General features: G+C 43.1%; 1 protein-coding gene across 1 annotated transcript in view; it reads right to left on the reverse strand.

The window, feature by feature from the left end:
- The window catches only part of LOC120019855 (ephrin type-B receptor 1-B-like), a 165925-nt gene that overhangs the window by 27103 nt on the left and 125691 nt on the right, over positions 1 to 13131 (reverse strand). Inside the window, exons 8-9 of the mRNA XM_038963269.1 lie at positions 10582 to 10646; positions 561 to 683 (exon numbers count right to left, since the gene is read on the reverse strand). Coding sequence (XP_038819197.1) covers positions 561 to 683; positions 10582 to 10646 — 188 coding nt within the window. The remainder of the gene's footprint in view (positions 1 to 560; positions 684 to 10581; positions 10647 to 13131) is intronic.

Here is a 13131-nt window from a genome sequence, read left to right on the forward strand (position 1 = left end):
TTTCAATTCCTTGATTACTCATCATCCTCTAGGCATCCTGCAGAGATCCCACACCACTGAATAAACAAAAAACGGAAATCTGTAATTAGCAAACCCCATTCCTCTTTCCTTTCCTTCATCCCACTCCTCCATCTCCTCCCCCTATCCTTTCTCGTTTCCTCTCGCCTATCATGCAGTGTGTCTCAGCCAGACCACCGGAGGCTACTCCAGTCCTTGTCTCATTAGCCTGCTGTTATTTTACTCTTTGTATGAATCAACACCAATGAGCATGTCTCCATACAGTCAAGAAGGTCTGGCCTGGCCCATCGAGGGAGGGCATGTCCCCAGAGAGAGAGAGGAAGAGAGTTAGGAAGGGAGAGAGGGAGGGAGTTAGGAAGGGAGAGAGGGAGGATAGAGAGGGAGGGAGGTGGGGGAGAGAGAAAGAAATAGAGATAGGGAGATAGACAAAGAGAAAGAGAGAGAGAGCTTGGTACAGGGACTGGGATGCTATAGGCTAAAGATATTTCTGCCACCCACCAACCTGCCCACGCACAAAGAAACACACATCCATTCACATTTACCTGCGCCGATGACTTCTTCGATCTTGACGGTGGAGACGTCAATCTCCTTGGCGAACTCCCGGACGGCCTCGTTGGGGTCCTCATAAGTGAAGGGGTCGATGTAGATCTTCATCCCCGGAGAGCCTGAGAAGTGGGTCGGGCAGCCCATTGGGGAGGGGCAGTTAGACATGTCGGCTCTCAGGGAGAGCTCTAGAACCAATCAGAGTGGATATGAACAATCAGTGAGAGTGCAGAATTTTTTGTGTTTTTGGTAGTGAAATGGGCTGTGGGTGGACATTGAATTCATATGTCCATGTAGTATGTATGTAACAGCATAATGCAATGGAAAAGGTAGCTGTGCTGTAATACAACCTCTCAAAAGGTATCTATGCATTAGAATGATGTTTCCATCGGGTGTTAGAAGCGGTTCAGGGAACATAACTAAAATACAGAAAATATTTTTTCAATGAAAGTGATCCATACTATTCCGGAACAGAACCATTATTTTAAAAGCATGGGAACCGGTTAATAACATTATTTTATGTTCAAGGCATTTTTTTCTAGTTGAACAAAACGCAACAAAGCGCCTATGAAAAGCCCTTCACTCTGTCACTCAGAAACGTATTCCAGTGTCCGCCTGCAAACTGAAAATCTTTGCCAGTGTGTGTGTTTAGGACACCTGCCCCTCCCCCCACCGAAGCATAGGCTACTGTACTGACGTTACCATAGGCTACTGTACTGACGTTACCATAGGCTACAGTACTGACGTTACCATAGGCTACAGTACTGACGTTATCGTAGGCTACTGTACTGACGTACCATAGGCTACTGTACTGACGTTACCATAGGCTACTGTACTGACGTTACCATAGGCTACTGTACTGACGTTACCATAGGCTACTGTACTGACGTTACCGTGAGGCTACTGTACTGACGTTACCATAGGCTACTGTACGGACGTTATCGTAGACTACAGTACTGACGTTACCGTAGGCTACTGTACTGACGTTACCGTAGGCTACTGTACTGACGTTACCATAGGCTACTGTACTGACGTTACCATAGGCTACAGTACTGACGTTACCGTAGGCTACTGTACTGACGTTACCGTAGGCTACAGTACTGACGTTACCATAGGCTACTGTACTGACGTTACCATAGGCTACAGTACTGACGTTACCGTAGGCTACAGTACTGACGTTACCATAGGCTACTGTACTGACGTTACCATAGGCTACTGTACTGACGTTACCATAGGCTACTGACCTGACGTTACCATAGGCTACTGTACTGACGTTACCATAGGCTACTGTACTGACGTTACCATAGGCTACTGTACTGACGTTACCATAGGCTACTGTACTGACGTTACCATAGGCTACTGTACTGACGTTACCATAGGCTACAGTACTGACGTTACCATAGGCTACTGTACTGACGTTACCATAGGCTACTGTACTGACGTTACCATAGGCTACTGTACTGACGTTACCATAGGCTACTGTACTGACGTTACCATAGGCTACTGTACTGACGTTACACACGATTCAGAAGATAGGGAGAGATGATTGATTTTGATTGATTTTTAATTAGCTAGAGAAGAATGGATAAACTTTTCATTGCTAGCTAAGGATACTATAAACCTTGAAATTCACATTGGATTTATTAACTACAAAAAGGTAAGATGTGTTTTCATTCTGGTGCCGCTCTGCACACAAGCTTGTTACCTAGCGAGCTCAAAAGACATTCAAAGTTCCTCCATAGAAGTTGCTCCTCCTAGATATAATTCAAATACTTCAGATAATACATGTCATAACAAGATGCCAGAGATTCAAGCCTCCTTCTCAACCCTCTCCTGCTCTCTCCCCACCCGCATTATTCCAGTCGAATCTTGTGCCATAGGCTACATTTGTCTGTCCATCACGCATGTAAACAACTAGCCTGCCTGCTCTGTCTGCTCTGATTGGTGAAGTCATTTAATGAGCTAAATGTAAACAACTGTTGATTTCACAAGTTAAAAAATAAACAGAAAGGAACAATATAAACCGGTAAACATTTTTGGTTTGAACCGGTTCAGAACTTTATTTTGCTGGTCGGAACACTGGACGAAACGAAAAAAATTGTGGTTCTGATTGGAATAACTAATTTTGGTTCCAACCCCCGGTTTCCAGGACTCTGTCTTTGGGTGTAGGCAAACAAGCAAGCCTGTGTGAATGGATTTGAATTATAGTAATGTACACAAGTCTATTAGGGCTCCTGTTTTCTCCCAGGAACAAGCACTCCTCCACAGCAGACACTAATAAAATAGTGTTTTGATGAATCCGTTTTATCCAACAGTAAACCTTCGAGAGCCAGGAGAAAGAGAGAGAGAGAGACAGAATGAGAGAGAGACGGAGAAACTCCCTTCCTCTCTGCCCTGTGATCGCAGAGGAACCAATTTCCCCACCATCTCTCCCCATAGATGCTCATAAACTGATAAAACCGCCTCGCTAACCAACGGCTCTAAGCGCCAGCGACAGATAGGTGAGTACAGTTCACTGTCTGGGGGATGTCTGGGAATGGAGAAACACTTGTTTCTGAGGCAGATGAGATGGCTTGTGGGTAGTCAAAATCATATTCAACACATGAATTGACAACATAGAATATACGCCTAAAATCGCAACCTATCCACTATGTCATGCACTACATTTGACTAGAACCGCATAGGGCAGTCACATACTAGTGCTCTGGTCAAAAGTGGTGCACTATATAGGGAATAGGGCGTCATGTGAGAGGCAACTACAGACAGATTCAAACATACATCCTATTACTTCAGAGAGTGAATTCTCTCAATGACATTGATTAGTACTCTCAGACTGGTTTTGCAATATGGCACCAGGGTTGAAATAAACCCATCTTCTCCTCACGAACCTCATTCATCTACAAGACATGCAGCACCTAGGCTGAGCAGAGTCAAGTGGCGGAGGGCTGAGAAGGGGATAGGAAGGATAGGATCTCTATTCAAGGAGGGGATCAAGGTACCTTGTACCTTACATATAGCTCTTGAATGAAAGCTCTGTCTGGCTAGCACACTAATTACCTTGAAGCCTGTCTCTGTGGATGTAATTGCTGATTAGAGACTCCATGGAGACTGGATTACAGATAATCCATGAGAGGGTTTGGAGTTCTGCATTCTATAATGGCATTATGGACGTGTGTGCATGCGTGTGACTGAAACGCAGCTCAGGAATCTCAGGCCTGGGAAACATAAGCAAATAGGCACACACACACACACACACACACACACACACACACACACACACACACACACACACACACACACACACACACACACACACACACACACACACACACACACACACACACACACACACAAACTTGCATCCCATTGCCTTTTTCCATATTCCACAGACCCATGCCCACTTTCATGTATAATTTAAATAGCAAACAGTTTATCAGTTGTTTGTGCGGGCCAAAGCACATCCAAACCACCGGGTCTATTTTTACCCAGCTATAAAACAACAAAGTCCATTGGGTGAGGGAAAGAGGGGGTGGAGAGAGAGAGAAAGATCCCCTATAACCAATAGCTCATGGCACAGATTTGGTCCTGAAGTATACACACCTAAACTAATCTACTGTATAGATCCAAGATGTGCGCATAAACACTAATACACGCTACAGGCAAAACATATAAATGAATATTCTCCTCATTGCGAGTTAAGTTAATTAGCCAGCGTTTGATGTGAGAAAATGATTTATCAGACACACACTGCAACTTATTAAGGCAGAAATCAGAGAGAGAAAAATACAAACATTCTGCAATCTGCAAATCTTAATAAGGGATTAACACGCCGCTGGCCTGGATCGTAAATTAAAATCTAAATCCAGCAAGCAATTAGATTCTTGGTGAAATATATGGAAGTTTGTTGAAGACTCTGTCTTTTCCGGGTTGTTTTTTCAATGACAGACATTTCTGTCAGAAGAGTCTGGGCCGTTGTCACCCAGTAACTATGTGAGATAGTGCACATACAGTCTGTCTATTCATGCACAAACCAGATGCTGGAGCACAAACAACAGCAGCTGAGACAACTCGTTTCTGGATGAAGGAAACATGTGTGTGTGAGTGGTGTCTGTGTGTTTGTGTGTGTGTGTGTGTGTGTGTGTGTGTGTGTGTGTGTGTGTGTGTGTGTGTGTGTGTGTGTGTGTGTGTTTGGGACTGTGTGTGTGTGTGTGTGTGTGTGTGTGTGTGTGTGTGTGTGTGTGTGTGTGTGTGTGTGTGTGTGTGTGTGTGTGTGTGTGTGTGTGTGTGTGTGTGTGTGTGTGTGTGTGTGCGCGCATGTGGCTGACATATGGACATTTCTGGATACATGTGTATGGCTGTATGTGGGCAATTACTAAATATGTATTATGTGGGAGTGTGTGAATGTCAGTGAACGCGTGTTGATAAATGGTGACAGATGCTTGTGGTGTGTGTGTGTGTGTGTGTCTGCGTGCGTGCATGTGTACATGTTCCTGCATAGGCCTACATATATGGAGGCAAGCAGATGTGTGTAGATCCATTAGTGTGTGTGTGTGTGTGTGTGTGTGTGTGTGTGTGTGTGTGTGTGTGTGTGTGTGTGTGTGTGTGTGTGTGTGTGTGTGTGTGTGTGTGTGTGTGTGTGTGTGTGTGTGTGTGTGTGTGTGTGTGTTTGTAATGCCCTTGGAAGCGTGTCGGTGTGTGTGATGTTTATGGATGGCTGTTGATGTGCTTGTGACTATTTTCATGTCATCTGACCATAGCACCGGATCCAATCTAAGTGCCAATGCCTTCTGGCAAACTCCAGGCAGTGCTATGGTCAGATGACATGAAAATAGAGCTCATTAGCCACCCACACCAGTGGTGGGTTTGGTGTCAAAAAACGGAATCATATGCAGAAAAGTACCTCATACCTACTGTCAAATATGGTGATGGATCTTTGATGTTATGGGGCTATTTTGCTTCCACTGGTCCTGGGGCACTTGATATGTTCAACGGCATCATGAACTTTACCAAGCAGCATGACATTTTAGCCAAAAACCTGGTTACCTCTGCAGGAGGCTGAAACTTGGCCGCAAGGGATCTTCCAGCAAGACAATAAACCCTAACACATCAAAATCCACAAATAAGTGGTTAATTGACCACAAAATCAACATTTTGCAATGGCCATCTTAGTCTCCAAACTCCATTGAAAACCTGTGGTGAGAAATTAGAGAACAACCGTTAATCGGCCGAGCTGATATATCGGGTCGATATTCGCTTTTTCTAGTCTATCGGTTATTGGACCTTCTCTATCGGATTTGCTGATAGTCCCTTTACATAGCAAAAATGCTGCTATGCCAGCCACCACTCACCGCCTGGCCATGAGCACTGCACAATGCTGAGGAATGTATAGCTGGGGAAATCAGCAGCAAGCAAGCTCATTCTCCAACAGAAAGGTGCAGATTGAGAAATGGATGAATTGACACAGTGACCAAAATCAAACTCCTGTTGCAAATATTAGTTTAGTTAATTCACTAATAATAAGGCTTGTGTCGACGTGCCAGGATATGCAGGAAATAAGAAAGCTAGCTAGCTATGTGATCTGTTAGCAAAGATTACAATAATTAGCTAACCTTTTCATCTGCGATGTTAGCGAGCTAGCTATATTAGCTACTATGCTAGCTAGCCGGCTAGATAAACATGGTGATAAGATATCAGATAGGAGCTAATAGCCAATGTAGCTAGCTAACATTAGCTGTTTATCACTTGAACTTGCACCATATTTAGCAACAAAAAATCTGACTTCCGTTGTAACGTTAGCTATTTACTGGTGTGCCAATCTGACCAGCTGCAATCGTATCCTTAAATTGACAGTTGATAGTCGGGTTAGATGATTGTCCTAATAGGGAAAGAAGGAAGTGTTTTAAAATGGCCAAATAAAGTTTAGCAATAGGTTTAACTACCTAAGAATCTTCCAGCATGTTTATGGACCATGTAAACTGTAGATCAGCGTGCGTGTTTGTACGTTCTCACTTAAAATATGGGCAGATTAAACTCTTAGACATAATGTGCATCGTTGTTTCATATTTTTTCCTACCCTCGCTCTCCTTGTTAGATTTGAGGGGCAGCAGGTATCCTAGAGATTAAGAGCATTGGGCCAGTAACCAAAAGGTTGTTGGTTCAAATCCCAGCGCTGGTAAGACTGAAAAATCTACCGATCTGCCCTTGCGTGATCTGCCCAACTGATCCCCGGGCGTGGATGTTGATTAAGGCAGCCCCCCTCACCACTCTGATTCAGAGGGGTTAGGTTAAATGCGGAAGACACATTTCAGCTGAATGCATTCAGTAGTGTAACTGACTAGTCTATTTCCTTTTATTATGCACATTTATGTCTTGGTAGCCAATGTCAACGCCATTGAGTGAGTTTTCATACTAGCAGTAAACTGCAGCAAGTGATATGAGCGATGGAGAGAGATGTGAAAGGGAGTGGAGTTACAGCCTCGCTCTATCCAATCGTAGCAGTAGGATCAAGTTGCAACCTGCCATTTCTTGACAGATAGCTGAACTCGCCAATAGAACTGTTTAGAATTTTGTTCTGCATCCTGACAGCTGAAAAAAATACTTGTTTCATAAGCATCCGTGATCACAAATCATGACGTTACGTTGGACCCATTTGCATTGAATAGATGTTATTTTATATTTACAAACTAACAGCAGTGCCTATAGGATGTCCTTCCATACAGGCGTGACATGCTGGAGTGATGCTTCTATGCAAATGTTGTTGATCATTAGGTCACTTTAATAATGCCACTTTAAGAATGTTTACATATCTCGCATTACTCATCTCATATACTGTATACTGTATCCTTCACTATCTATTCCATATTAGCCGCTCTGTCACTGCTCATCCATATATTTTATACTTATATATTCTCATCCCATTCCTTTACTAGATTGTGTGTATTAGGTTTTGTTGTGGAATTTGTTAGATATTAGGTTTTGTTGTGGAATTTGTTAGATATTACCTGTTAGATACTGCTGCACTGTCGGATCTAGAAGCATAAGCATTTCGTTACACTCGCAATCTGCTAACCATGTGTATGTGACCAATAACATTTGATTTGATTTGATTAGGTCCCAAATGGAAGGCAAAACGATTGCCATCTGTACAGTAGCACCATAGTCTCTGAAACAACTTAATACAGGCACACACTCCTATTGAATATGCATTCACCTGTATTGTGTGTAGGCCTATACTATCTTAATTTACTCAGTTAATGAAGAGATTTACAATTTAAATAAAATGTTATGTAGATAGATTGGTAAAAACAGTCATTTATTTATATCATTATATAAATGTAATAATATTGAATATTGACCTAAAATATCGTCCATCAGCCTCCTCGACCCCAAAAAATCGGTCATTCTCTAGTTTGAATTGTAGAGGACAGTCCATAAGCACAGACAAAGGATATCAAGGATCTGGAAAGACTATGTGTTCTCCACTCTCATAAAACATTTTAGAAAAAGGCTCAGTGTTGTTATCCTTGCAAGGGGCGGGAGCATGGAGTATTGAAAACAGAGGTAGGTGCCAATTTTGACACCTACCTTTTTGAGAGTTTGTTTTATTACTTGTTAAACAAAATCTCTTTCTCTGACCAATTTTGTTGGTATAAAATATAATTTTCACATTTTTGAAGCATACAATATAGCTCGGTATTTTAATTATTTATTTTATAGTATTTTTTGTCATCTTTATCAAGCGTGCCAATAATTTCAGTAAAATCCCTGAACTACCCCTTTATAGTTTTAGGTGTTGCATGTTCATTTCCCATTCAGTACACCACTCATCACAGTTTGTGACTCCATTACCAACAGCCAGGGTGAGAAAAAAACACTCCTTAAGCATTTCAACCAAGAAGAATCGAGTTTTTTCTTCCAAAGTGGGTCGTTTTCTACCAATGAGTAGTAATTAGAAAACTGTCTGTCAAATCCTGAAGAGAAAAGATCGGACATAATCTATTCCTGAGCATTATTATTAGTTAGCGGGTGAGAGTGGAGGGGAAAAACACAAGCTGAATAGGAACACTTATCACTGTTTTTCCCTCGCCTTCAAATTGCTTGATGATAAGCGTGGTTAGCGCTGTTGCCGTCTCTCTAACATCTTCTTATTTTATTTCTCCACTTATGTTAATGGATTTAAATCTCCATAAGATAGCCTCTGATACAACCAACTGCGAATGCCAACTCTTCTGAGGGTTTGACCGGGGGAGAAATGGCACACCGTATGTACAAGGCAAGCAGGTACAAGCTCCGCAAATCCATTAGAGATGCAAAAGACAATACAGACTCAAACTTGAATTGATGTTCGACAACTCAGACTCAGGACTTACGGTATGTGGCAAGGACTACCAAAGAACACAAAGGAAAATCCACCTGTGTGGTGCCCACCAAAGCCTCCCTCCCAAACCAGCTTAAAACATTATATGCTTGTTTTGAGGCAGACAATATCGAGCAGTCCAGGAAGACTCTCGCTGCTCCGGGCGACCAGGTGCTTTCGCTCTCCAAAGCTGATGTGAGGAAAACTCTAAAAAGCAGCCAGCCCAGATGGCATCCCTGGCCGCATCCTCAGAGTGTGTGCTGACCAGCTGGCAGGCATTTTCTCTGACATCTTCAACCGGTCCCTGTCCCTGTACCAGGCTGTAGTCCCCGCTTCAAAGAGACAACCATCGGCCCAGTGCCCAAGAAAAATGACTATCGCCCGTCGCACTCACCCCGGTCATCATGAAATGCTAGGAGAGGCTGGTCATGGCCCACATCAGGGCCAGCATGCCAGGCACTCTGGATCACTCTAATTTGCCTACCGTTCCAACAGATCTACGGAAGATGACATTTCCAGGCCTATTCACACAGCTCTAACACATCTGGACAAGAGGAACACACATGTGAGAATGCTGTTCATTGACTACAGTTTAGCATTCAACACTATTTTTTCTTCCAAGCTTGTCACCAAGCTCAGAGCCCTGGGTCTGGACACCACCCTCTGCAACTGGAATCCTGGAGTTCTTGATGGGAAGATCACAGGCTGTGAGGATTGTCTCTTAACACAGGGTCCCTCCAGGGGTGTGTCTTCAGCCCTCTGCTGTACTCCCTATTCTCCCACGACTGCATGGCTTTGCATGACATCAACTCGCCGACGACACCAATGTTTTAGGCCTGATAACCAACAGCGCCGAGTCAGCCAATAGGGAGGAGGTAAGTGAACTGGCATTGTGGTGCCAGGACAACAGCCTCTCCCTCAATTTCAGCAAAACAAAGGAGTTTGCTTGCCTTGCTTGAGGCAACTTTACAGTGTCAGTGTCAGTGTCAGCCAAAGAGTGATAGGACCCTGGCTCAATCATGGTTAGCTTACACAGCCCTGAGAGATGCATGTCAGTCAATGTTACTTAGAGCATGAAAGGGATGACTTTTGCCCTCTACGTCGGATCAGGAAGGGGTGTATTTTCCCTCAATGCTAGAACAGGTTGTTTTAGTACTCAGCATGATAGAACTGTGTGTCGTTCAATCACGGTTACAACTCTGAGAGGTGAGTGTCAAGCAATGTCATTTAGAAAGTGTAAAGGGATGTTTTAGCCCTCAATGTTCAATCAGAAGGGGTGTTTTTTTCCCTCTATAGTAAAACGCGAAGGACATGGAAGCGTCGTTTTTGCCCTTTAATGTGGCCCGTGTGTGATTGAACCAAGTGTCAATCAAGGGTGTCAATCAAGGTCATTTAGAACGTTGAGGGACTGTTTTGCCCTAAATGATAGAACATGATGGACAATTAATATGTGTTTCGTCCTATTTAACTAGGCAAGTCAGTTAAGAACAAATTCTTATTTACAATGGCGGCCTACCCCGGCCAAACCCTAACACGGACGACGCTGGGCCAGTTGTACGCCGCCCTATGGGACTCCCAGTAGGGCCGGGGTACACGGCCGGTTGTGATACAGCCTAGAATCTAACCAGGGTCTGTAGTATATGGTGCTGTGGTAGTGAACTTACCTCTTCCTGTGCTGTAATGCTGTAACTTGTCGCTGTACACCGCTTCCTTGGTGTACGCCCGTTTCCTGAACACAAATCAGAGATAGAGAAATAAAAAATAAAAAAATACAACTTTAGGATGAAAGAGGAGTAAGGAGGAATCATTAAATCTGTCTCGGAGTCTCACTAACCGAGGCCTGAAAGCGACCGGTATAAAACTGAATCAGTGGCTTAGGGTTAGAGTTAGCTGCAGCGACAAATGAAGTGTAATGAGAATGAGCTGGTTTTTAATTAGAGATGTGATAACATCTCTGTAGCTTTTCATCTGTCTTCCTAAACCTCTCCTCTGCTCCTACAGTCATCAAACACCCTGTCGTGTCTGATAGGGCGCTGTGCTACTAACTGGTAGCATACGGCACTGCTGCAAATTCTAAATTCAACTTAAAGGTTTCTGAAGAGAGAGGGGGTGGGGGAAAGTAGCGTGGTGCTGTAACACACTTTTGAGAATGAAATTGGTTTGAGTCAGTTAACTCAGGTCAACTCAGCGTGAACGCTTTGGTCCACATGTGAAATGGACGATTCATAGAAAAACGTACTCATAATACAGATATGGAACAGTTACAGAGCCTTCACAAAGTATTCACACCCCTTTACTTATTCCACATTTTGAATTCAAAATGGATTAAATAGATGTTTCTTCTCACTCATCTATACACAATACCCCATAATGACAAAGTAAAGACATGTTTTTAGAAAGGTTTGCACCTTTATTGAAAATGAAATACAGAAATATTTAATTTACGTAAGTAGTCACACCCCTGAGTCGAAACATGTTAGAATCACATTTGGCAGCGATTACAACTGTGAGTCTTTCTGGGTATGTCTCTAAGAGATTTGCACACCTGGATTGTACAATATTTGCAAATTACACTTTTTTTTTTTAATTACTCAAGCTCTGTCAAATTGGTTGTTGAGCATTGCTAGACAGCCATTTTCAAGTCTTGCCAAAGATTCAAGCCGATTTAACCCAAAACTGTAACTAGGCCACGCAGGAACAATCAATGTCATCTTGGTAACCAACTCCAGTGTATATTTGGCCTTGTGTTTTAGGTTATTGTCCTGCTGAAAGGGGGATTTGTCTCCGAGTGTCTGTTGGAAACAAGACTGAACCAGGTTTTCCTCTAGGATTATGCCTGTGCATAACTTTCTTTTTATCCAAAAAATCTCCCTTGTCCTTGCCAATGACAAGCATACCCATAACATGATGCAGCCACCACCATGCTTTAAATTTTTTTATTTAACCTTTATTTAACTAGGCAAGTCAGTTAAAAATGATGGCCTACACCGGCCAAACCTGGACGACGCTGGGCCAATTGTGCACTGCCCTATGGGACTCCCAATCACGGCCGGTTGTGATACAGCCTGGATTCGAACCAGAGTGTCTGTAGTGACGCCTCTAGCACTGAAATGCTCCGAAATGAGGAGTGGTACTCCTCATTACTCATGTGTTGTGTTGGATTTTCCGCATACCTAGTGCTTTGTATTCAGGACATAAGATACATATTTTGCAGTTTTCCTTTAGTGCCTTATTGCAAACTGTATGCATTAGGTAGGCCGTCATTGTTGCAAACTGTATGCATTAGGTAAGCCGTCATTGTTGCAAACTGGATGTATTAGGTAGGCCGTCATTGTTGCAAACTGGATGTATTAGGTAGGCCGTCATTGTTGCAAACTGTAATGCATTAGGTAGGCCGTCATTGTTGCAAACTGGATGTATTAGGTAGGCCGTCATTGTTGCAAACTGGATGTATTAGGTAGGCCGTCATTGTTGCAAACTGTAATGCATTAGGTAGGCCGTCATTGTTGCAAACTGGATGTATTAGGTAGGCCGTCATTGTTGCAAACTGGATGTATTAGGTAGGCCGTCATTGTTGCAAACTGTAATGCATTAGGTAGGCCGTCATTGTTGCAAACTGGATGTATTAGGTAGGCCGTCATTGTTGCAAACTGGATGTATGAGGTAGGCCGTCATTGTTGCAAACTGGATGCATTAGATAGGCCGTCATTGTTGCAAACTGGATGTATTAGGTAGGCCGTCATTGTTGCAAACTGTAATGCATTAGGTAGGCCGTCATTGTTGCAAACTGGATGTATTAGGTAGGCCGTCATTGTTGCAAACTGGATGTATTAGGTAGGCCGTCATTGTTGCAAACTGTAATGCATTAGGTAGGCCGTCATTGTTGCAAACTGGATGTATTAGGTAGGCCGTCATTGTTGCAAACTGGATGTATTAGATAGGCCGTCATTGTTGCAAACTGTAATGCATTAGGTAGGCCGTCATTGTTGCAAACTGTAATGCATTAGGTAGGCCGTCATTGTTGCAAACTGGATGTATTAGGTAGGCCGTCATTGTTGCAAACTGGATGTATTAGGTAGGCCGTCATTGTTGCAAACTGGATGTATTAGGTAGGCCGTCATTGTTGCAAACTGGATGTATTAGGTAGGCCGTCATTGTTGCAAACTGTAATGCATTAGGTAGGCCGTCATTGTTGCAAACTGGATGTATTAGGT

This window comes from Salvelinus namaycush, chromosome 25 (genome assembly GCF_016432855.1).
Source record: "Salvelinus namaycush isolate Seneca chromosome 25, SaNama_1.0, whole genome shotgun sequence".
Taxonomy (NCBI): Eukaryota; Metazoa; Chordata; class Actinopteri; order Salmoniformes; family Salmonidae; genus Salvelinus; species Salvelinus namaycush.